The 26,857-nt window shown below is 38.7% G+C and overlaps 1 protein-coding gene across 1 annotated transcript in view; it reads left to right on the top strand.

The window, feature by feature from the left end:
• The window catches only part of BEAN1 (brain expressed associated with NEDD4 1), a gene marked incomplete at both ends in the record, with an annotated part of 55,111 nt that extends 29,164 nt beyond the window's left edge, over positions 1-25,947 (top strand). Inside the window, 3 exons of the mRNA XM_080638387.1 lie at positions 9,717-9,923; positions 12,435-12,579; positions 25,608-25,947. Coding sequence (XP_080494513.1) covers positions 9,717-9,923; positions 12,435-12,579; positions 25,608-25,947 — 692 coding nt within the window. The remainder of the gene's footprint in view (positions 1-9,716; positions 9,924-12,434; positions 12,580-25,607) is intronic.
• Positions 25,948-26,857: the final 910 nt, after the last annotated feature.

Below are 26,857 nucleotides of genomic sequence, written 5' to 3'. Positions count from 1 at the left end.
TGCATACAGTTCACATATCTAGCACATATTTAGCAATCTGTTTTGGGATGGTGATAAATTCTTCTAATGTAAACTCTTTACATCACCCTCACACTGAAGGACATTGTGAGTTCTCCTGTATATTGCATATATAATGTAATATATACCTTTTTGGTAGAGAACAAGTACGTTTAGCTAGGTTGAGTTGAATCACCTAAACTGGTCACACCATGTGAATCCCCTTGGCCTAACAATGAGAAGGAGCCTAACAACACATCTGTCAGGACATAGTTAAAATGGATAATTAAAGCAGGTAAGAAAAAACTGAATAAGCGGTACCTTTTGGGGGGTGGGAGGTATTGTATTTTTTGGGGGGGAGTGAGTGAGGGCTGTGATTCTTTTTTGTTAACTGACACTTGTAAAAGTCTTTGCTGTTAGAAGGTATGTAAATGAAAAATCCCTTTGCAGTCATGTGTGATCAGGGACAGAAATAACTTCCTTTTCTATTATAAAGTTGTTTGTATCTTTCTGCATGTATTTACCCATGCACTGGAAAGGGGATGGAAGAGGATTTTACACCAGCCAAGATAGTATTTTCGCCACCAAGAATCCCATAGATTTTTCAAAGATTCCTTTTTTTTTTTTTCTTTTCTTTTCCTCCAGTTGGTAAACAGGAACAATTTAACAGACACATTTCCAATAGGAATATTAATGGAAGTAAGGGAGATAGGATGGTTTGTATACAGGCATGTCAGGAGTTAACAGCAGGGCTCAGGAAGCAATCAAAGGTCAATTTGTGCTGCAGTGGTGGGTTAATAGTCAAAGGAAGATCATTCTGCTTCATCCAAAATAAGAAATTGTCCCAGAGATGAAATCACAATTGTCTGATAAACTGCAAGAACAACAGTTAGTGACCTTTAACATTAGATTGAAGATAAAAAAAAAAAAAAAAAATTATGTGAACACACAGGTGAAAGCTGGATGGAATTTCCCTCTCCATGTTATTCCAGGCAGTATCCCTAAAAGGGCTTTCATTTACATAGCTTTATTAGAACCACCCCTACAGAGCACACTTATTTTCTGGGACCAAACCATTTTCTGCTCTCTTTCATGCAAAAGACCACATTTTAACAAATAACTTAGTTTTAAGAACAGGGAGGACTACCCACAGCCTAGACTTCTGATTGCTGGGAAGGTGGTGCAGCACACACAGATGTTCTCTCAGGACATCTGCAAATGAGAGTCCTTCTTAGCATGTCTTCTGTTTGGGGAGCAACCCAGGACCTCTCCCAACTTCTCAGCAGGCAGGAAGGTGTAGCACCTCATCTCTAGCAGCTATTGATGTTTGTCCTCTGCCAAATTAGCCTTGAATTGGGAATTACATTTTTATATTTAAAATACACACATATACACACTGTAGTTGATATAGAAAGGTGAATAAATGTACTTTCCTACAGACTACTACTTGGCTTGGGGGGGGGGTAGGTGGTTGGTTTATTTTTTAAGTCCTTCCTCTGCCATCTCAAACCAACATAAAATTATTTATAAGGAACTACATGGAACCTATAAAATAAGCTGTATATGGAAGGCAGCTGAATGTCTTAAATACTTTTTTTTAAACCCAATTCAGCTCTGCTGGCCAAAGATAAATATGGGAGAGTGCAGAATACATGGTATGTACCAAGCAGCTCAGCAGATACATGGAATAGTGTTTGGCTGTATGGCAAGTCCTGTACTCCAATATACCAACCCTCTTACTAGACGGGTCTTTTATAACAAGCAATAGGGATTTTAAAGAAGAAGGATTTTTTCCCCATGCTTTTTATACAGATCCTTCAGTGTCCTTGACTTCTGGTGGTTCCTTTAGCAACAAAAAGACTAGGCGACTGAAATCATCCCAGGAATCAATACCTGGTTTGCTATTATTGACATTCCTGCAGCTGTCTAAGCAGAAGTCCTAGGCCTATTCAAACAAAATCTGAGGGAATGAAATCGCTTCTTAATGGTATAAGAAAACTCCTTGATTTATGCAGGCAGATACTGCTGTAGCTTTTACAGATACAAATGATAACCTACGTCATACTATAGGCTTTGTACAGCCCGTAACATCAACACCATAATTCACATGGAAGTGCATAACAACACAGCAAAACTGTTTTAATTATTTTTTTTAAAATCACATCACCTGGAAAGACAGACTGTGAAATATTATATATGATATCACCCCTTAAAGAAAGATCTTTGAATTCCAGCATTTGTTAACAGGTTTCTGTCTTAGCACCCAGGTCCTTACATAACTAGCTAGATCAGTATTTTAGTTGTCATTATTTTCTAAGCAATAAGTGTCAATCATTACTCTACATATTCTTTTTTTAGTAGATTACTACTACTGAAGACCGGAGATGAGGTTGGAAAAAGAAATAGGATTATTTCAATAGAAAAGTCCTAACTGAGGAGCACCACATAGCCACAAGCACTCTAGAAGGAGTGTTTGAGGTACCTGTAAGGTGGATATGATTCCTGAAGTTCAGTTGTTAGTTCAGTCTCAGAATTTTATTGCAGATATCTTTATTAGCTCTTTTCCAGATTTTCAGATAACATGAGCAGGTTAACAATTGCTGAAATATGCTGGTTAATAGAGCCAATCGAGTAGTTCAGTGTAACACAAAGAAAAAACAAAACTTTGTAATTTAAAAATGATCAGAAATTTGAGCCAATTTAATAGTAATCAAAGTGGATAGCTGATACACAGATTCCTAAATACATATAGTAAGCAAGAGAACACAAGTCAGCTGCTCACCAGTTGTTACTGCTAGCGCTAGCAAGAATTTCATCACTGCCTTCACTTTTTCTGTGGAGGTGGAAAGTAAAGTTTGTAAAGAATGGAACTTTTCTGTAGAAAAAATCAGCTTTTTTTTCATCCCTTGTGACTCCCATCCCTGAGCTCCCTCCCCCAGGAGAGATTAGGTTTCCTGCCAGAGCTGTATCTTACATGACCTGTCATCTGCCCTATAGCTACCTTTTAGGTCACATTATATACAGTGCAGAGAGAGCTCAATCTGCTGTGGAGAAGACATTCTAAAATACAGAATTATTTGCCAATTACATTTTATTCAAACCTTCCCCTCTCAGAATAAAAAGGTAAAATATTATATTGCTAATTTTTGCCCCCTAAATTCTATGTGAGAAGTTTATGTGCCAAAATACGAGAGTTTTTCACAACAACAACAAAATACTGCTTTTGCCCCAGTCAGTCACTACCAACATAAGGTGGATCTCAGCTTATGAAGGTAACTTCACTTTAATGGGTAAAATAGGATTCTCATGATGCTTATTTCCAAGCCCTAATACAGAGTTTCTGAAAGAAGTAATAGGTTCAGGTCCCACTTATAAAATTGTATTAGTTCAATGTTGTTTGTATATGAGAAAATAGGGGAGGAAATATATTGTCCATCACAAAGTGGGCTGTTATACTTCCAGAGTGATTTGTTTTACTGCAGTGGTATTTATCATGTTGATAAAATAGACCAAGGATCTGAAGATGGGAATATTTTTCCTGTTAATTTGAAACAGCACCTATACATGCTGCTGTGACATCAACATAATACCCTAAAGCCACAGCATCTGAAAAGATTTATTTTCTGAGCCCCTATGCAGGCACATTCTCTTTGCTTCTGACATTCTCAATTCACAGGCTGCTGGTGATCCAATCTTATTCATTCTGGCTCTGTAATAAGGATGTCAATGCAAGAAGAGAAAAGTCATTATCTGATAGCCAGTAGACATGATAAAAAGGTAGAGTTAGATATCTCAGAGGAAAGGCCACCCTTTCTGCCTTGGATGAGCTTCTCAAGGTCATGGGCAGCCTTTGTACCTGTAAGTATACTCCAGATTCACTTTAAGCTGAGTGCATCAGATAAAACTGAAATGTCTGTATCACACTGTCTCATGTCTGAATAAGGTTTTGATTTTTTACTGTTAATCAGTGAAAAGTTTTAATTATGATTAGAACATGCAGCAAAAAATGTCAAAGAGGCAGTGTGAGATGCAGAGATACTTAAACTACCATGGAAAATGTGCTGATTTCAATACCATGGCTGACAGAGCAGAGCTGTGCCTTTTATGTTCTTCATCAGCTCTTCGTTTTTTGGAATTACTGATTTTTTTAATACTTTCACTACACCTAGGGATTGGAGAGGTTAAAAATAAAATAAAAACCTGTTAAATTGCAATTCCATTTAAAACTGGCAGGTTGCTTGCATAAAATAAGAGTTGAATAAAGTGTAAGTGTAAATCAAATACAGGACAGATTTCAGTCTAAAGCCACTCCTGGTGTATACTTGGGATAACCAAGGTAAGCCCCATAAGCAGATGATATCCTGGCATTTATCTCGTGTGAGGGGTTACAACCTTCCTCAGGATCCAGATGAAATAGCTTTGAATACAGCAGAGGGTTTGGGTTTTCTGTTTTTGTGGGGTTTTTTTAAAGATTCAGCTCGTATGGGGCCTTTACATTCAACGACTTGAATAATATCCCCTTCTCCCTTGCTACAGTGATGCTCTGTACAAAACCAGGGCATGTGATCCAAAAACCTTTTTCAGCTTGTTTTTGTAATGCACCTAACTTATTCATTTTGTGAACTCATGCCTGGGAGCTACAGAAATGAGCAGTGCGATAGCACTGATAGCCTGATAGCAGCTGCAGCCAGAGGCTTATTTCACAGTACAGCAGCAAGTGCAGAATCCAATTGGTCACTCTTGGGCAGACGAAATCATCTCTGAACGGGAACTGTTCATTAAGGCAGGATCAACAAAATCTTACCAATTCCACTAATATAGCTTATCAATCCCAGTGTGCCTCACTGGGACCTCTCAACTCCTTGCCATCTGTCAATTTCTTCACCTTGATAAAGAGACCGCATATTCCAACATATATTCCCCACCAGTGATTAAGAAAAATAAGGATATCAGAAACATACTTTAAATTGCCTTAGTATTTGAAACACTGTGATTATTTAAAAATCAAAGCATTCAATGCACTATCCTATACAGACCATCCTCCTATTCATTTCCAGTCCTATACACTTGGTTAGCATACCATATTAAAGCAATAGGAGGTGCTAGATCATCAAACCAAACAACTTGTACTGACCCAGGGTGTGCATGTACTACAACATTGTTCTGTCAGTGTGTGTCAGCTCTAGTTCAGCAAGAAATCACTAACCTCATTCTGTCCTCAGCCAAGGCTTAACTGAGGCTGGCAGGGATGTACTGGGGTACAATTCTGCACACAAAATCCTTCCAGTACAAGATATCAGCACCTCTTCATAAGCTGTTCAGGCACATTTCAGTCCAGGAAACAAAGCCACTCCATGTCTCATCCTCTCCAGTGATAATATGAATTATCATCTTTATTAAGATAAAGAAACCAGGGGAAGAGGTTTGGTTATCTTGCTAAGATCCAGCCTTAAAATTATCTCTGATTTTTAAAGGGAACAAAAAAAAGCAATTAGAGAGACCGTTGAGGCTTCACTAGTTCTGATGTGCCTTCAGAGGACAAAAAAAAAAAAACACAAAAAAAGCCAAAAACAAACAGCAAGAACCAACCAACCAAACAAACAAACAAAAAAAAAAAAAAAAAACAAAAACACAGAACTATGTCAGTATGGAGGGAAGTGATACTCATTTATATGTAGTGCTTCACTTCTGTCTCATCTGAGATACAAGCAGGTAAAAGACTGCTTTTCAGTAAGAGAGAAGCTGCTCCTAATGAAGGGCTGTAACTTGGATGTATCAGGCTTCCATAACACAGCTGCACACCAAGGCATTTCCCTCTGACAGGATCTGACCCAACTAAAACCTCAACATTAGCTACTGTCAAGTTAGAAAGGGTAAAAAGGGTCCCTTTCAAAGATAGGTTAATGAGAAGGACAGAGCGCAATATACGCCAAGGAAATTGAGTTGTACTACACCTCCTTCAGTTACATGGAGCTACTTCACAAGTTGGTCTGTTGAGATGCAGGAGCGCTGGGCAAAATAATATAATGTGATATTTAAGGGATTTTTCAGCTTGATAACTTATTGTCTAACATTGAATAGACAGTGTAGGCAATTTCCCACTAGTACTCTCATCATAAATTAAGTGTTCGCTCAGCCATATGTGCCCCTTGCACTGTATTCACCGCTGTTAACAGCCAGCACACTCTGTTTGTGCCATGTCTGGTTAGTTACGCAACTCCCATAACTGGAGAGAAACAATGGTTTCTGTATCCTGTGTAATTCATATTTAGAGGATTAGGTATAAAGTATTCATATTTATGCGTGTTATTGTTTACCATTTGCTGTTTCGTGGAAAAAATACAGCTTACCTTAAAAAAAAAAATAAATAATTAGCACTCTGCTATTGCTGTTATATTTATAGGCTTCACATACATTTCCAGATGCTTCTATTGTGAATGAAAACACATCACATTTTTATATACAGAAATGTACAGCTTATCAAAAGAAGGTATATTTGGATAAGAAGAGAAAAATTTATAAGGCATTTGTTTGCCAAAAGTAATGTAAACATCTTCCCCCCCCCGCCAAAAAGCAAAACCCACAGAATTTATATCAACATAGTATTTCATTCTGTAGTAGTTAGTCACCTGAGCAATTCCCACAGTAGTAAGTCAGTATAAAGTCCATAGGACTAGACTCAGTGTCAAATTGAAAATAACACCATAAGAGAAGTTTATCAACTGCATATTGTTTTAGGATCTAGGCTAACAGGAGTTATTCATTCTTTCTAATAAGAGCAATATTGCAATAGATCTTGTCTTTACTAGAAACTGGGTTCAATTAGATTAAGACCATGAAAAAAGAGAAAGAGTCACGATGGTGAGAAACAAGAGATAAAAAACATTTGGAACAGCTAAGGAAGCCCTGAGAACATGCTAGATAAATGAGCTGTCTTGAAACTTAAAAAACATCACCTCAAGTACAAGTGGAGAGTGTAAGAGAGAGCACCCGCTATCTGAAGTCACTGCTAATCTGTTAAATTCCTACAAAGCAAAATAAGACCAAATATTAGTGCTCACACTGAGTGACACCACAGGAATCTCCAAACTAGTCAGTGTGTTAAGATACCAGCTGGATTCCATACACAACTAAAAAAAACAAAACCAAAACAAACACACACACACACACAAAAGAAACCGAACAGGCTCAATGTTCTCACCACGATGGCAACAAAGTTAATTCTTCCTTTTTATCTTTGCCAGTCAGCCAAAATGACCAGTAAAGCATCCACAAGTGCTTTCAGTTCAGGTGTCAATTCCCTGCGACTGTGATTTAAACTGGCACTGCTGTGATATTCTGGTCTTTCAAAAGACCCAATTTACAAAAGCCTGAATAAACAAGGCTGTGGAAAGCCATTGGGAGTAGGCGGTACTGGGCACTGTTGCTGACCCACAAGATCAGCAGAATCTACCCCTCAAACATATCCCGTGCCCATAAACTGTGCTAAGAGTATGAAGTAGGACAGGTTTTCATACCCTTTTGATTTAATGCCTCAGAACCAGCTGAATTTTCAGAAAGTCCATTTTTCTCTGTTGGCATAATGTGCTTTCTAAAAGCTCAGCACATTTCCTGGCTATCTTAATTGCTCATAAAGATTCTCAACCAACAGTCAAGTGATTCTAAAAAAATAACAAAAGCTGTACTACATGCTAATTCCCCAGTTATTTTCTGTTTCTAGTTAGTGCTTTTAATGCCAAGCATGAGCCAATGATAATATACATTGGCCAGAAGCCATCATTTTTTTAAAGCTTATTGTGACTGCAAGACACTAAGTGGTACTTCCCAAAGGAAAAGAGTGAGGAAAACATTGCTGAAAACTATCTGCTAACATCTATCCATGCACTTGCACTTCCAAAAGCATATAATCACTTTATAAAACACTCAAAAGAGCAAAATATTGTTAGCCTTAGTTTCTGTAGGAAACAAATTATTTACCTGTTCAGCTGCCATATAGCCAGATATAAAAATAAACCCATGCCACATTTAAAGCTAGTCTTGATACATCAGCATCTCTAATCATTTCTTGCATCAATAAAATTCCGAATTTACTCAGTACATAGTCTGATCTTGAGCAGTTAGTGGGAGATTCCTTTTAATCTGGGGGAAGTGTCTGATTGTGGTTTGTTGGTTTGTTTGGGTTGTTTTAATCAACTACAGATTAAGGCTAGGAAAATGGGTGGGGTTTGCAAGTTGTTTACAAGACCTGGGCCCAAATTCACTTACCTTTCCTGCATGACGAACTTTTTTCCACAAGTAAACATACAGAGCCTTCTGCTTAAGCAGGGATTCTATCTGCTGTAATCCCAAACCCTTTTCCCCATAATTTCTAACATTTACCTCCCCTCCATCAGCAGCACAATCCCTCATAAACACATCTCTGGGCAATTAGTTCACATGTATAACCATGTATCACCAGTTGGTTCTCTAGAGGAACTTTACTGTTTAACTTCTGATGCTCTCTTTAGCTTGTCTCAAAAGCTTATTTGACCTGGGAATAAATTACTGGAGGTATTCTGACTTTTCATAGTTTGGGATATCCTTGGGGTTTCCATTTTTTCCCTTAAGTGATCTATTATTGACCTTAATACCTCTTGAGGGTCTGTTGATTTTTGTTAGCAGAGGAAAGCAGTTACAGTTTTTGCCACATACACCATGAGTGCCTTTCAACTGAAAAATCAAAATGGGGTGGAAGTAAGAGTAGTAATGTTGCTGTGTAGAACTGCTTGGCAGAACAAAGGCACAGAGCCAGGTAGAGCTCAGCAAAGTCTGCAGTCACCTGGTGAAGCACAGGACATACCTACTCCCCCACAACACTGAAGGCGAGGTCTGCTTGTCCACACAGCTCCTTCCTTACACAATATTAGGCGTAACTAGAGGTAGGATGAATCACTGCACCAAACCTAACCTCTCCGTAAGGCAGGTAGCCAGTTTGAATACTAGCACAGATGAAGCACAGATGTGGCACCATCCTTGGGTTACTATTTAAACATGAGGAGCCTAACGGGCAATAAGTTAAGCTTATTTACTTTCAGGTTTTTACTGAATAAATTTTAAGTCTCATTAAGATGGTTTTCTATTTTGACAATTTATTAGATGTTCAGGTCATATTGCCCAAGCTTCTGCTTAATAAAAAGCCATGTCTTATGAAAATCCAGTGCGTCACTTAAGAATGAGTTACTTCACCCCTCTGCTTCAGATCAGTTTCTCAGGATGCTAACTCATTCCACAAATGAGAGCATGCCCCTCTGATTCACCCTTGTCTGCAAAACCTTGGAGGCTCTTCACACTTCATAACACACAATTTCTCTGTACCAGGTGGAGCCCAAGTTTTTGAGTTTTCACATTGCTCCTTGTGCACTTCAGTTCTTTCAGCATAATTATACAAAGAATCTTTCCAGGAATAGGTAATCAAAATTATGTAACATTCATCAACTCCAGCAGGATATTCCCCAATAACAGGGAAACAATTGCTGAGTGACTCTCCCAGAGTCAGTTACTAACAGCTCCAGCAAGCAATCTAGTAAATAGGTTGTCCATAAAAGCATGAATTCATATGACTGATCTGTCTCAGGCTGTCTCTTAAGGCTTTGAAAGCCCTTAGTTTTGGCATCTGTATAACCACACTTTGTAAATGTCTTTCTTCACAGCTGACATTTCTTTCTCTCTCTGCTGTACAGAAGTCGTGAATGACAGCGACTCAGATACTGAATTCCCCAACTACAGTGATCACGGAAATGAAACCCATTTCTTTTTTTCACCTATTCTGGTGGCTGGAGTTGTGATCGGAATTGTGCTGTTTCTGTCCTGTATTACAATCATTGTTGGTGGTCTGCGAAAAGAAAGGCGGTTGAGACGGCAGCGTCCAAGAACAGATGTTTTTTATGGTAAGATTGCTAGTTATAGCAAGGTAATGCTTAATTTTATTAATACTCTAGTGCTATAGGCAACAAAAAGCATCTGGCTGCTGTGCAAGGGATGAAAATATAATTAAAAAAATAGGATAAGTAGGTCACGGGCAGCTTTGTAGTTTAATACCGTCTTTGTGCTGGCACTGAATTCACATAGTACAAGTTCCATGCAAGGCCAATAAAACAGCATTTCTTAAACAGCTTATTTTCCCTTGATACAGTATAGTATTTCTTCTCCATTGCTAGACTCCTGATAAGTTTATTTTCATATCCCCTTATAGCCTTGGTATAGCATATAACGTGATTTGTATTTGTTGGAAAGCGAAGAATGTTTTAATTTCCTACAACCTACAACAGTGACTGGGCAATTACTACTTCTCTGACCACAAGTTAATAACTAGATATAAACAGAACATCAGGGCATCAGAATGTCATTACAACTGTCATCATCGTTAAAAAGACTGGTTTTCTATGAAAAAAGTCCCAGTTGCTATCACTGTAATTCCTCCCTCCACAACAAAACCCCTGGTACCTCAAAAGGATTTGGGAATAGGAAGGAGTTAATTACAAAATTCTATTTTTGGGCAATGTTGGGTTTGCTGACCAGAAGTTAAAAGCCACTTTGTCAAGGAAATGACTGGATCTGATTATTTCTATATTTAAGGAAAAAACAGTTACAAAAGGATACTCTCAAGTCTTCAGCTAGTAAAAATTCAAAAGATAAATGGGTTAATGAATTGAGTGGAGCAACAACAGTTATGTCACCTGTGGTTAGGCTCCTATATCTGCAGTTTCTGTGCTTTGCATATTGTTGAGGTTTTTTCTTTATATAGATAAGATAATAGTAGTGAGCTACATAAAAAAGCATTGGCTCAAATCTTGATTTCACTAAGGTAAATCAAGTATCCACTGAAGTCAGTCATTTAATTATTTTGACCAGTATTTTTGTGTCTAAAAGAAACACATTTTCTAGGATCAGTTTGTCCACCTGGAGCCAGAGATAATTATTTTTGGCTTTTCCAGAAACATTCATCTAGATAAATGAATATCATCTTTGTTTTGGGAACAAATTTTAGACTCAAAAAGAAGGGAAATGCAAACTCCCATGGTAAAAAAGGGGGGAAAGTCCAGAAAACTAATGTCTACTATTATTGTAACATCTATTTTTCCTACTTTTCAGTAGCTAAATTTGAGATTAAATAGTTAAATGCAAATTGGCATTAGTGGGTTTTACCCATGAACAGAAATATTTTGTCATGATAAAATAGCATTAAAATTCAATCATTACTGATTTCAGCCCCTTTAAAAACCCTGAAGCCAGATGAAAACATAAAGGACAATTTTCAAACTACTTATTAGAACTGTCAATGCTAGAGAAATAGAAAATCATGGTGATATTTTTAGGGAAATTTGAAAGAATTATCTGAAACTAAATCGAGCCAGTCTACCTAAGTGAAAATTTTACATTAGCACAAGCTATCCTAATATCTCAGCACACTTCCACTGGCCAACATGGGAACAGTGGGAGTCACTACAAAGTTGGCTTCCTTCACTCATCAAGCCAAAGGAAAGCACAGTGCATGACAGACTGGATTAGTCCTGGTAAATTCCTTGAGAACACATTGGCAGAGGTGAAAATTGCCAGAAGGAGGAACAGGCAGTTTAAGTGAATCCTGTCCTCTACCCTCTGCTGAGAGAGACACTGCTACTTCAATGTCACTTTAGAAGCTGGCCCTTCTCTCCAGGTAGTATTTTAATGCATCAAGCAAAAAGGAGGGATCACTTTATTTGGAAGACAATTGCAGGGGGCAGGGGAGCAGAGACTGCTGCATTTCCACACTCTGGGACATTCTTAGGGAAATTTACCCCATAATGTTGAGCATTAGCTAACTATGCTCTAAAACAGAAAATCGCACTCACTTTTGTTTTTTGTGGAGCTACGAAGCTCTTGCATGGAACCATTAAGAAAGGCCTGAAGCAGGCAGGAGGATGATTTTCTCTACTATTTTCCATGGTTTCCACTTTTTGTGTTTTTATTGAGAAAAACTTTTTCTCAAGACACAGACCTATAATCAAACACATAGGCTTTCTGTTAAAAACCTGCAAGAACTGGCAAGGTTTCAATGTATGCAACTCCTGGGAGCTTCAGCAATGCTGCTACTGTTTGAGGCTACATGCAGCAGAACCAGTGCTCCTTTTCAACCTTTGAGGCACAAGAAAAGCTTTAGACAGTTGCATCTTGTAGGGCAGCACTGAATATTTAGTGTCATAGCTGAAACACCATAGACAGTTTGTCTACAAATGATGCTAATTTGCTCTTAAAAGAGTAGAAATGTCCTGTGAAACCTGATTGTTCCAGAACACCACTAATTCCTCTGCCTCTGGTAGATTTTATTTTCCAATTTATGGCAGTGTTATGAACAGTGATATTGCCTCAGAGAAACCATAGAGGAAAAAAGCAGCAAGTATTTATTGCTTCTTTTCCAGCTCCAGATGGCTTCTCTTACGGTGGCTCTTTTGGAGAGCTGAGAGCCACCTGCATAGAGGAGTATCCCCCAAATCTTGAGCTTGGTGCCAGTGTGAATACACGTCAACGTGTGGTCAATGTCATATATTCCGATTCACCTCCACGGTAAGTACTTTTCTAAGAATGAGTGTTACAATTCTGCATGTACAAAGCTGGTTAAAGAGAAAATAAAACTGGTAGGCCTATACCCACTGAAAATGAGGTCACACAAACTCTAAATACAGACCTACCTTGTTTAGTTTGAGTACAAGTCTTCCTTAGCAGACTGTATCTTTACTAAAGATGTGTGTACAGCCAATTCTTATTTAGTAACATTCATATTAAAATTTATCATATTGATGGCATACTAATGAAACACACAAGTAAAATCACTTAGTAACATATTTCCTTGAAAGAAGTTATTTTACAAGTCAAAGTTTCACTTCCAGGAAAAAAAAATACCTATTTTTTTCCAGGATCTTCCAGGTTACATTTATTACTGACCTTGAGACTGCTCAGATCAGTTTCAGATCAAAACCAAAAAAAACCCAAACCAAACCAAAAAACCCCAAACAAACAAAAAAAAGGGGGGGGGGGGGGACAGAAGAGGGAGAAGTGCAAGAAACCTTCCTATATTTTTTAGCAAGTCAGACTTCTCAGCTTTCTTAGCTCCACTATTCTATCAAAAAGCAGGACTGAAGAAAACACACTTTTCTAGCATACCTAGTAACTGTACTTTATCTCCTAATTTAGGATAGGGAGGAAATTGTTTGGGATTGGTTATCTTGTATCAGTAATCTGCAAAGGATGACAAATACCGTTTTAGCTGTTTAACCCAAACCTGCTCTGGAGAGCCATAGTTGCCAGGATTGTAGTAGCATCTTCAGAGAAGAGCATCCTTCAAGTATCAGACAGTTCTGATTGCCTGGGGAGGAAACATCACTGTAAGAGGCTCTTTCCAAAGACACTTATTCCAGAAATTATATAGCAGCTCCTTCCACATTGGGGTGCCTGCATTCACACAACACAAAAATGGCCATAGTGAGAGACAGGAGTTGTATGTCAAGCCATCTCTATCCCTTATGCATGGCTGATGCACCTTCAGCTTAATAAATGAAGGAATTCAGTTACTCCCTCCAAAGAATCAACAGAAATTGTTTTTAAACAGAACATCACTTCAGGCTTTCTGTAGTGCTGCATCTTACAAACACCAAATAATGGTTAAACAGCCATAACACCCCCCTTCCTTTTTTTTTTTTTTTTTTTTTCTCTTTTATTTCTTTTAAGCAGACTCTGATTTGAATTAAACCAATATATTCATAAGACCACCCCTTTCCTGACTGCTTGTATACACATGCAATATAGAGCAAGTCAGTAATATTAACATACAACATGTACATCTTTGCTTTTTCAATTTTATGCATGGTCTAGAAGCAACCTCTTATTGCAAAGTCAAACTATATAATAAATGGGCTTTTAGAGATGGTGTAAATATTTTAGCTTAACGCTCACATATGAAAAATTATTCTAAGCCTGGCATCTAAATTTGTAGAACTTCATATAAATCCACTTAAACATTTAGACTGTTTTTCGGACCCACATTCACAAGTCTTTACTAATATAAGCCTGCCAGCTGCCACCCAAGCAATAGCTTGTGGGGGTAGTCAGACACATTTCTGAGAACAAGTTCTGAGAATTTCTTGAGTGGACAGCTCTCCTAAGATTCAACTATAGGTTGCTTCCATTTCCAGTTTGAAACAGAAACAAAGAAGGATTTTCCACCTCTGTGGAGTTCTCTGAAAGGAAATATGTGAGTATTATAGGATAGCACTAGATAATCTGTGCTTCCCTATAAATTTTCCAGCTTCTTCTGCAATAAGCCTGGCACAAGTTAACATCTTGTGTCCTGTCTTGTTCTAAGAAACTATTCTGGGACCCCAGTACTACGATCAGAGAGACATGAAGGTGTCCAACCACTGCTTCCTCAAGAGTCCTTGAGGGGCCCAAGATTCAATTCGGCATGCATGAGGAAATACTTATCCCATTAATTGAGGTTCTGCATCACGGTCAAATGTGCTATTTTCTCACTGCTACACGAGCTAAATATTTTAGAAAAAGTAGTTTGGGCAAGTCATCAAAATCTTACTGTTTTATATCTCAGCAATACAACTTGGAGAAAACTTCAGGAAAAGTACAGCTTAGCAGACGGCTGAAAGCAAAGCTACATAGAGACATATTTACAATTACAAATGATACATTATAAAGTCCATTGTAACTTTCTGTTCAGAAAATCATTCGTTGAAAAGCATTGTATGAATACACTGCATTATATAAGAGCCTGAAAAATTTTGGCATAGCTACCTTTATGCTCCCCACAATGGCATAACCTAAAGTGTATTTTTTCTAATTAGTAGAGCATGGTAATTATTTGGACTGATGGGTGCTAATAGCAGGAAAACTGACTGCCAGACATAGCCTTGAAGCAAAAACAAGACATGGTTGACCTTCTCTATTTAAAATATTAACTTACTGGGGTCAGTCTCGTTACATGTGTTTTGAAGGGTATGTTTACTTAAATGTAGCACTGGCTATTCCTCCTTCTAATTCATGCAGTGCAGGATGTCATTTAAAGCTAAACTAGCATTCCCAAAAGCTAATAATGCAACTGTAGCATGAACAGAACAGGAATGAAGAGCAGTGAGGAAAGCAACTGCCTTGGCAAAATAACACTGAACATACTTGAATTGAAGGAATTCAGGAGTGAAAGGTAGTGTCCTGCTGCCCCAGACACTAAGGCATTAACTTCATTTAACCACCCTGCTCTAATGCAAAAGGCCACAGTATTACAACAGTGTGTACCAGGTGCTGCGGAGCCAAGTGTTCTTCAGCGTACTATTTTTGCTAAAATGATACTTGCTGAAATGATTTAAGGAGAAAGCACACCACCTCTATTTGGCCAAGGGGATAATTATAATCAGTGTTGAATATTTTCATTAGATTTTACAGCTGGGCTTTAAACCATGAAATGAGTGGAAAAGGAAGTTTAGGGGAAGGCTGATGAAACAGAGTCAAAGTTAACAGTGCCCATTTCTACGGCCGAGAGAGCACCAACTGTTCAGGTCTGCCCAGTTGAGACAGTCTTGACTCGCCAGTTGAAAGTCCAATACAAAATACTAATTATATAAAAACTTTAATTGGGAAAATAATTTATGAAAAATGCCTTGGGATGTTAATGGTTTAACTATGTTGATATCTAAATCAGAAATTTCATTTGAGGCTCAATTTTATTATCACCATAGACGCTTCCACTAACCACTTGCTTAGTGGATTTAAAGGAATACCATGCATTGAGTTTTGACATTAGCCTGCCACAGTTGGAAGGTGGTTACAGAGAAGCCATTTGGTCAATTTGTCTTGACAGCCCAAAATATACAGTGCTACTATCCATAAACATCGCTTTAGGATAACTAATGATTTCCTAATGAATCTCAGATCTGTGTTAGCATTTGTCAGGTTCATTTTATATGAGGTGTAAAAGGGAAATATAAAAACAAAATACAGTGGGCATGAAAACTAAGCATTTTCAAGATCAAGTTTGATCAAGCTGGCTGTAGTTGTCATTTTACATATCCCAAACACATGCTGTTGACACTTTGTGGATAATACCTTTACAGATAGAAATCACAAGCTCGTGCTTATGTTCACTGTGCCTAGAGCTCGTTGTAACATAGACACATATAGTGAGCTTTCCTAATTATCTTTTTATACATACGTAATAAGAAAGCTGTTTAAAAATAATTTGATCTTACATATTTTAAATGGCTTGAAGTACAGTACCAATCAAGGACCAAATAAATTAAAAACTATTGCATTTTCTTGATGAGAGTCTCTAAAATCCTAACACTAACGAGATTTGAGGTTCCTGGCACAAAAGGAATTTTATCAGCTTTTCACCTTTTTGGCAGAGGAAATGCATTTCACCCTACTCAACTGAGTGCTTTTTTACTCTTTAGTGATTGGATATTAATGGTATGTACAGAGCTTTAGGCAACCAAGGTTATCACGTTTTTCATCTGTGACTCATGACTGTCTAATACTAAACATCACTGAGGAATGACTCCTGAGCGAGATGAAGGGATTTAGCTTCAGGAATAGTTTTAATGGAAGCCACAAAAGCCCTTTCTGTTTCACATTGAAATGTGTCCTGCAGGGCACAGTATGATGAAAACCTGTTAGTCACCCATTATCCTAGTATTCACATTAAAAACTTCAGGGGGAAGAGACTGCACGATTAAGTGTGTTCACCCTACCTCATCTGGTCATTTTGCCCAATTTATATAGGACCAATTTCATAGAAAATTGTGTGGTTTAGGTTGCAGAAATTCCAGTACTCTTAATACCCATGTTCAGTCTGTATTGTTTAAATGGGCAAATCCATTTAAAGTGGCAAAAGGAAATGCTCGTGTCTTAAAGACAGACCCTAATTTCTCGCAAAATATGAAAGCAAAAAAAAACCAAACACACTACTTAAGGTACTTTCTAAGACATTTTTTCCGTTCCCCAATCCTGAGAATACAAGTTAGCCATATCAGAGGGAAGAAGGCTTGAACCAGCTTCCCAGATTTTCCTGAATGACAGAACTAGGCTTTCTGGAAAGTAACTTAAAACTCGCTATGTTGTGCTATATTCCTTTGCCAAGGCCACTTTTCCTACAAGCTTGCAGGGTTAGTAGTTTTTGGCACATTCCAATGACAGTTGGCAAGCATAAGATGGATGTTTGTGGTTAAGTTCAGATTTCACTTCAACATCCTGAGATTTGTGGTCAGTAAAGTAAAAAATATTATTGGAAATAGGACAGTTAAATCCACTGAAAATCATGACATGAGATAAAACACTCAATTCTTTCAGCTCCAAATTCTGAGCAGCTAGATCCCCAAAAGCTTCTCCCTTCACATCCTGTAGCTACTCCTAATTAATATTATATATAGAAACAAGTTAATTTCTTCTTGGTTAGCTAGTTCCTCTCTGCTGTGAAGGGACTTTTACCCAAAATCTGCATTTCACAGCACATCTAGTGAGCACAGGTAGATTGTCTTAATGCCCGAGATCAAGCCAGCCCTTGGAGACGTCAGATTCCAACAAGTGTATCCAGACTGGTACTTCAGATGCCTCTGGTATATCTCCAAACAGAGCCCTGCCCTAGTGAGGTTCTCAGCTGATGACACATTTGTGGCAGCACCATCAAGTTCTGTCCACTCTATGGACAGGTTTTCCCTCACATTGCCTTCATCTTGCTATTTTCTACTAACAGATCATCCTTCAGGAAGCCATTTCAGTCAGAGGAACATAGGCTTGAAAGCATCTTATGCAGGTACCCAATCCCACCCCTGCTGCTGCAGGTATTCATTTTTAATAGAAATTTACCATTGCAGAGATGGTAATTTGTAAATTGTACATGCACAAATATTTACAATTGTAATTGTAATTGCACAGATGCATTTACATCTGCATTCCATTGCAGAGTTTGTAGAGATCTTTTGTCCCCATTATGCTCATTCCAGAATACCTATGGACAGACCTAATTCCTAATTATTATGGCAACCTTCTTATTTCCAGCTTAAATTTGTTTACAGCCATTTTCTGACTGTTTCTTTTTGTGGCGTTTCCATTCATCTTAAATACCCATATCTTTCGGTTTTGAAGCTTCTTGTAGTTTAGTCAAAAATCTCACACCTCAGCCTGCACATTGTGAGGCCAAGGCACAACATTCCCTTCACTTTCTGTCATCAAAAATATCTGCTGGGAGGCTGTCTCATCTGACCAGCCTTTCTCTAGACCTGTCCCAGTTTTCACTCTAGAAGTGCAAACTATTGCTATGTACTATTGCTGTACATATTAAAAAAAACTCCAACACAAGCCTGTTGCATCTTGCAGCTAGTAATTCCTTCACCTGCTCAGAATTCATTTCTAGAATAAGTAAAGCAAAGCTCTTTCTAGGAATATGATTCTAGAACATGTCATATGGCAAGCTCCCTCAAATATCAGCAGGTGCCAAGCATTCCTGCTGACTTGTAAAGAATGCTATTGTTGTTTAGAACCCTGTTTGTGAATTAGCTCCATGGCTTGGGAGGCTACAAGAGATTATTTTGTCTTAACTAATTATTATTACTGAACAAGGTCCATAGCTTCACTGTCATTTACTGAATAATGGTTCCCAAATCCAGAAACCTAACACTGCTTTTGATTAAGTGGTTCTTACTATATAAAATTATTGCCAGGCTAAAATGTACCACAGAAAATCATAGAATCATAGAAAAGTTAGGGTTGGAAAGGACCTTAAGATAATCTAGTTCCAACCCTTCATCATAGAATTACTTGCTTGATTTAAAATATGTATTTCAATTGTTTAAAGCTGCACAATTACTTTGAAACTGTACGATACAGTTTCAAATGCTGTCTGGTGTATGTTCTCATGAAAACACAGTTTACATTTCATTTCATTTTTCATCTGGAATATTTATTCATCAAAGAGTCACAACTTCCTCAAGATTACCTTGACACATAGCACAGAATAAAGACCCAGACTTTTAGTGCTCATTAACACAAATAGTCACACAAATAGTCTTATTGTAGTTACATGCATTCAGAAATTCCAGAAACAACTATGAACAGAAAAAAAGCAAGGGAAAAAAATCATTCTAGGTTTCCTGTCTCTTCAGGGGTTAAGTTACTCAAACCTTAAATGTTTCCTTGAACAATACCTTGGGTTACATTTTTTACTATTTAAAAACTTCAAGAGAGAAAAAAAAAGAAACCATTTCATGGTTACCTATTTCAAGATCAGGTAGGCAGCTTGGAGGTGCATTTCCCACACCTCTGGGAGCTCAGAAGTCAATTAAATTAGGAGATCAGTGTTATTTTACAGCTATTAGAAACAGAGAGGCTCCTTCAGAGTACTTTAAAAGGAGTCTCCTCCTTGTTTAAATAGCCCCATTTGTGCAACCAAACATTTCCAGACAATAGTGCAGAGCTTTGGATCATTCCTCAGGGCCCTCTCTTGGCTGATGCTGAGGCTGTTTCCTCTAGCTGTTACATGTTTGTTACTTAGCCACTCACTCACTGTATTTTGGGATCATAGTAGAAAATTCTCATATATTATCCAGGCCCAAAGATAAATGGATTTTGGTTTCACACTAACATAGTAACTAAGAAGACTGAAACTGCATAGAAGGAAGTGCCACTTAACTGTATTTGCTTGTTCTTGCACTACCATTCTCCTAATTACTAGGCCCCAGCAGTTCAGGGTGTTTCTTTTTTAATAAGGATGTTCTGGCTCTTTATTCTAAGTCACTGTTCAAGAATGGAACTAAATGAATGAGACAGTAATATGGAATGGGTTGCTATTATATTAGAATATTAAACTAATGCTTTAATCACTGACAAAGCATGCAAAAGAAAACTCAAAATATAGTCACAGTTCAACACTACTTGAATGATTTGTAGTTGTCTCCTTGGCCACAGTGATCTGTAGGTAGGCCTGTGAAGATGCCAGAAAGTTACAGAATTGAAATGCACGTAGTTTCTCAAATGGAAATTGTCAGTATCAAAAATAAATGTAGAAAAATATCTCATCTCATGACTTATGTAACTGTAAGAGCAGTTCTGTCAAAAATTATACATTTCTTCATGGTAGTTGTACATCACCAAAGATGTATAACATCACTATAGATGTATTCTTAGAAAAAACACCTCAAACACTGACAGATTCCCAAGCTGCTGTCCTACAAAACCAGCTGTTAATAGATTGCACGATCAAAGATAGCATCATCAGTAGATTGCATGATCAGAGGTGGCATCATGAGCTGAACTACTTGTTTAGGCATCAAGCACATCATTATTTTTTCCTTTGATTATTCTTTTACAGAGTTAGTGTATTTTTCTAGTTTCAGCTTTCCTTTTTTAGGTAACAACATCATACAAATATCCTCTGTGTTGTTTTCATCAAAGCTTAAATCTGTCAGCACATGTATTTTCCAGATTTAGTGATTCTGTTTACCATTATTAAAAGAAGACAGTCCGTCATCCGCAAAATAGAAACAATGCAACAGGAGCAATTTCAGTAGAGTCAGAAAATATAACAAATGAACAGAGTAAATAAAATGACATCTATTTCACAAAGAAGAATTAATTCCCCAGATTTGCCTTTTTTTCACTAGCCATTGTTTATATCTTAAGAAGTTCTGTAAACAGAATCTCCTTCTTTCCCCAGAGTGGGTCATAATTTCTGAATGACAGCTAGTTAAATAAGCTTTTGGGTTTCCTTAGCAACAAGCTTACCCTAATATTTGTTGCAATGAGACCTGACAAATTCATGAAGTTATTTCCCCTTCCTCAGCCTTCTGAGTCAACAAGGTCAGCTTGAAGAGCTGCTATATTTTTTAACCAACATTCTTGTCTTTGCAGATCACGTTCACATGTGGTAAGATGATAGTAAGATAAGAGACATCAGCCCTCCTTGCCTCATATAATTATCCCTTAAAAACTGAATAGCATAGTCTACAATGACAATAAATTCTGACAAGAAACTAGGCCAAAAAAAAAAAATATTGTAGACAGCAGCAAAGGAAAGAAACCTAAAAGGTATGCCAGAAGGTGCAGACCCCACACTGCAGGACAACTTTGCAGTACCACTTAGTTCATGATACACACCTCAACTGCAGTAAAATGCAAGAGCGCATTCGCCTCTTCTCCTTAAACATGAAACTTTATTTTAAGATAACAGTAAGGATTTCATCCAGTGTCAGTCACTTGAATACATGGTAATCAACTGCAAGAAATTATGTCTATTATAATTTTTAATAAGTAATTCTTTAAATTCCTCTTTTGAGGAATGATTTTCCAGCCACCAACAGACTTGGACAATGGTTGCCTGTAGAACTGCGTATTACTTCTTATAATACTTGCTTAAAATCCTGGTAAAGCTGTCTAAGTTTACATATTATGGTTTCTTTGAAGGAGAGACTGCAAAATAAAATTAATGCTTATAGCTAATTATACTGCAGGAATACCTCTAGACTAGCAGTAGACTAGCATTCAAAGCACAACCAAATTACTGAGGCTGTTAAACAGAGGAGAGGAAAGAAAAAAAAAACCACACACAAAACACTTGGAAGCTAGGGAAAAAGCCCACAAAGTTAAAGTTGCTTGCATGACCTTAATTCATCTCCCTTCTATCCTGAACAGAAAATGCTAGGAACCTTACTTGCAGCCTCCACTACCAGTATCATAGCAATAGTTATTTGCAATGTCAGCATTACAAGCAAAGATACCCTGCTTAGAAGAGATTATGGGAAACTGAGTATCAAGACCATAAATTGCTAATGAAATATAAGAAGTTATTTAAAAAACAAACAAGTACTTGAATGATTTGTAGTTGTCTCCTTGGCCACAATGATCTTTAGGTACAGCTGTGAAGGTGCCAAAAAGTTACCGAATTGAAAATCTAGTATGTGTTCTTTACTGCCATATCCAATTTTTAAAATGTGATCTTAATTGCCAAGAATGAGGGTGGAGAATATTACTTGCATTCAGGTTTGTTGAAAAGAGATAATTATTTTTTATCCATTGTATGTATGAGGAAAAAGTGCCCTAATACTAATATAATTGATATTTGGAACTAAACACTAAGATGACAGGTCTTGAAAACCATAATTTGCTACCCATTTGCCTTGATGCTTAAAAGCCTCCTTCACATTAGATCATTTCACTGTTTATCCCACTGAGCGTTTTAGTTCTACAGACCTGAGCTGCAGTCTATGAAAGATATTAAGTAAACGCAAGGCAAAGAAATGCAGATGATCAGATAACAGTAAGTAGAAGGTTCATGCTGTGCCCATTTCTTTTTTTAGGTGAGTAGCAGATTTCCCAAGCCCAAGCCCAGAACTGGGAGACAGAAATGTTTCTTCCCTTTTACATCTCAGCAAAAGGATTTAACATTTTTCACCCTAAAACTTCACTGTGGGCCTTTCAAAAACTGAAACTCACTCTACTGTGGTAACAGGACCCAGTAGGTGCTCTTCATTAGCCTGATTAAGTTTGTCAAAATCTGTGGAAAGATTTTAAATAAGTTCCCTGGGCTTTGGGTCAGCAAAACCTAAGTAAAGACGCAGCTTATAGTAAATAATCCTGCAAAGAGTGGCTCTTCCTTCACTGAGTTCATGAAGAGTTAAGGACATCAGGTCCTTGATCTCTGACTAAGGACTAAGATCTTTTAAAAGAATATCAGGTATGCTTGAAAGTGTCAATGGGTTTAGTAGAGACTGGACTGAAATCCTTTCAATTATCTATGAAATTATCAAATCTTTTCCCTTATTTGTTTATCTATGCTAGATAAAAGCAGTTCTACCTCCTACATACTGGGACTTGTTTCTGAAGTATTTAGCAACCCTATTCAGGATCTTTAGAACAGAGTTGGTTTTGAATAGTATTCTTTCTGATGGGGCAATTGAAATTTTTAGTCTGAATTCAAAACCATTGTCCTCATGAATAGAAAGATAAAAGGGATGTAAAAATAAACACACCTGAGGATATTTGAGTTATTTAGTAACCTAGTACTAAGATTTCATTTTCTTACCTTTCCCTTCTCCAAAACCCACTTCCATCACTCGGGCTAAGAACAATACCATCAGGATCCTCAGGAGTGCTCAGAGAAAGGTGTGAATGAGAACAGCAGAAACAAGTATTTTTCTACTTGCAGTAGATTTGAGCTCACACTAACCAATGAAAGCTGCCCTGCCACAAGCCATTTACAATCTACAAGTAGGGTTTATTAGCTTGGGTTTAGCCTGGCAGAAATGCAATTACAGGGGGCAGAATAACTGCCTGCAGTCTGTTGGGAAGGCATATGCTAAATATCCAAAGTTTCAGGAAATATCCTAGATCTTAATAGCTCTGCAGTTAGTGTGGTTGAGGAAATGGGTTCTTAATTTGTCTGGCTCCAGCAGAACTGCTTTTCAGGTTAACTGAGTAGGCAGTGGTTATTTACAGGAAACATTTCCTCCTTCAGAACTGAGAGATTTGCCACAATTAAAGAAGGCAGTCACAAAGCAGATCCAACGTTTAAGATCATGATGTTATGACTCTTCCTGACTTTGCCTGTAGCCAGTGAGCCGGGAAACACAGGACCTTCCTCAATACCACCTGGCTTAGGCTGGTTTGATAGCAAAACTGGAGTCAGCTTTAATTTGTGAACAAACAGGTGATGCTAGGATAGCCAGACAGTGGACCACCCAGACAACAGACCAGATTCACCCACTCTGGTTCAGCCCTCCCTAAGGCCACAGTGCCATGCCGGCAGAGCCCTTTAGCTCAGAGGGCTGGGCAGTGCCAGCACAGCACAGTAGAAATGCACAGAAAACCTGCTTATTCCCACTCCATCCACTCCGATCCTCTTCCTGCAACACAGATCATGGGAAAACACAAAGACATGCTGGTCTATGTAGGCTCATTTTTTACTAGGCTTTGCAGCCCAAGCTCCAATCTAAGGTGCCTGTCTGCATTCACAGCAGGACAGCAAGTACTAAGCATGGTAGCAGAGTGAGGAGGTAATAGTTTGGCTCTAGCTTGGTGACACAGACAGAACTATGAAGCCTGGATAGACCTGAGATGGCTCCTGACAGAAACCCCACAAATTGGTCTGTCTTGTATTCCTTCTTCACGGGAGGAACATGACAGGTAGTCTCCCAAGTTTCTGAATGACCAGAACAAGTCTGTCAAGATTGTTCATCACAGCTGTGCACCTGAGCAAGAAATCCTGCTGCCCCTGCCAGCATAGATCTGCAACCCAAACAACCCACCACCTGTAGCTGGCTGAGCATCAGAGACCTTTGAGTCAGGAGGACTGCATTTAATGTGACAACTTTACTTCATCTAAAGCTGTCCATTGCTCTTTTTTTTGACCAAAACAGCACCACCACTTCCTTCTTCCCCAGACATTTTGTAACTCAGTTACTTATATGCATATGAGAGCAGGAATGAACCCTCACTGTGCTGGGGCTTCACCATGCACAGGTTTGTGGGAGCCCGCAGGACTCTTGCTCCTGCATGACCAGCTGTAAGGAACTGGCCTTATCCCCAGGCACCTCAGCTGAATGGCCCTGCCACACATGTTACTTTCATGCAGGAGAATGTGGTCTGAACTTTCACCAATACCTCTGGAATGATCTTTAGGTATTTGGAGGTGTGCTTTTAAGTATTACAGAATCATAGAATAGTTAGGGTTGGAAAGGACCTTAAGATCATCAAGTTCCAACCCCCCTGCCATGGGCAGGGACACCTCACACTAAACCATGTCACCCAAGGCTCTGTCCAACTTGGCCTTGAACACTGCCAGGGATGGAGCATTCACAGCTTCCTTGGGCAACCCATTCCAGGCCTCACCACTCTCACAGTAAAGAACTTCCTCCTTATATCCAATCTAAATTTCCCCTGTTTTAAGTTTGAACCCATTACCCGTTGTCCTATCACTACAGTCCCTAATGAAGAGTCTAACTCCAGCATCCTTGTAGGCCCCCTTCAGATACTGGAAGGCTACTATGAGGTCTCCACGCAGCCTTCTCTTCTCCAGGCTGAACAGCCCCAACTTTCTCAGCCTGTCTTCTTCATACGGGAGGTGCTCCAGTCCCCTGATCATCCTCGTGGCCCTCCTCTGGACTTGTTCCAACAGTTCCATGTCCTTTTTATGTTGAGGACACCAGAACTGCACACAATGCTCCAAGTGAGGTCTCACAAGAGCAGAGTAGAGGGGCAGGATCACCTCCTTCGACCTGCTGGTCACACTCATTTTGATGCAGCCCAGGATATGGTTGATTTCTGGGCTGCAAGCACACACTGTCGGCTCATGTTCATTTTCTCATCAACCAACACCCCCAAGTCCTTCTCCACAAGCCTGCTTTGAATCTGTTCTCTGCCCAACCTGTAGCTGTGCCAATGTTCTTGAGTGTCTTACACGGCAGGGTAAGCAAGAACGTGGGCTGAAGAACAAAACACCAGACGATCCTTTTCTTCTCACTTTACCTGCCTGAGTTATGCTGAAAATAATGTACTGTGGCATTTTTTCACAGGAATCTAATGAAAAACTCTTTTTTTTCTTTCAGCTATGAAGAATGCGTGGGGCCAGGAGCAAGACAAATGCATATGCCCGCAGATAATCCTCCCCCATATTCTGTTACGGACCCTTGTCAAAGAAATGAAACATCTATAAACATTGGCCTGGAAGCAGCATGTGGGTCTGCATGCACTGCAAATTGTCCAGTCAGGCTGCAGAACTTGCAGCGGCCCACTTCTTCCATCTCTTTGTCGCCTCTCGCTTTGGGGGCTACTTCCCGGTACGAGACAGTAGCACGTCAACAGAATACCCCTGTATCACTTGTTCCAGTTGAAGTGCTGAAAAATTCTTCTCCTACCTATCAAGCCATTCTGAATCAGATCATATAATTAAAGTGGCTCTTTCCTTCAACTCTTCTGAAGAACCAACAGAACCCGTTTAAATGGAAAAATAAAACCTTTGAAAGTTTTACATATTTTATATCTTTAAACAGGTTGCAATGAGATTTTATTTTTTACAGAAAACTTTGAAAGTTTACCTAAATTTCCCTTTTTGGCTTCAAAGTTCTGTGACATCCCACAGCATCAAAGACAACCAGTGGCAATCTGCGTCTGACCGTTTTGAAGCATTTCAAAACACAATGAAATCAGCCACTCTTAATGTAGATACGTGCTACCCATTCAAGACTACTTGTTGATTTTATGATACTTTGCATGGTTTCAAGAAGGAATAGTATTTTGTTGTCTTTGTAGTACATTTCATTCAGTGTCTTGGCAACAAGGCATTTTAAAATAATTCTTCGTCTAAATATGTATTTTGAGTAGACAGAGGCACTGCCTGCAAAGCATGACTAACAGTACCATACAGGAGGAAAAGGAGAATGTTATTTTGGCATTTTTTCTTTGGAAAAAGAAAAAGCCTGGCCAGTACCAAGCTTTACAGACCATTGCAAAGCCTGCTGTAAGGCTTCCTCAGAAGAAACCAGCAGCAAGTGATGACAAGGTGGCAACGGATCCTCAAAACACCAACTGGTAGAAGTACAGAAGCTCTACTACAGCTGTGTGCAGGCCTGGAAGCCGCATGCCCTACAAAGGAACCTGCTAGTGCTGAGGGAAGGACATTGTCTGGAATCCCAGAAGATTCTTCATGTCAATTCCCATGCATGACTGCGTTTTCAGTCACTAACTGGTCTCTTTCTTCAGTAAGGAGCCTGTAGCATTACAAAGTACCTTGGCGTCTAGTAGTTGCGTTACTGTGATGTAAATAATGGATGCTGGACTTGGCATGCACAGTAACAAA

Source organism: Psittacula echo (genome assembly GCF_963264785.1).
Source record: "Psittacula echo genome assembly, chromosome: Z".
NCBI lineage: Eukaryota > Metazoa > Chordata > Aves > Psittaciformes > Psittacidae > Psittacula > Psittacula echo.
The sequence above is the reverse complement of the archived record's forward strand: the minus strand, read 5'-3'. Positions and strand labels throughout refer to the sequence as shown.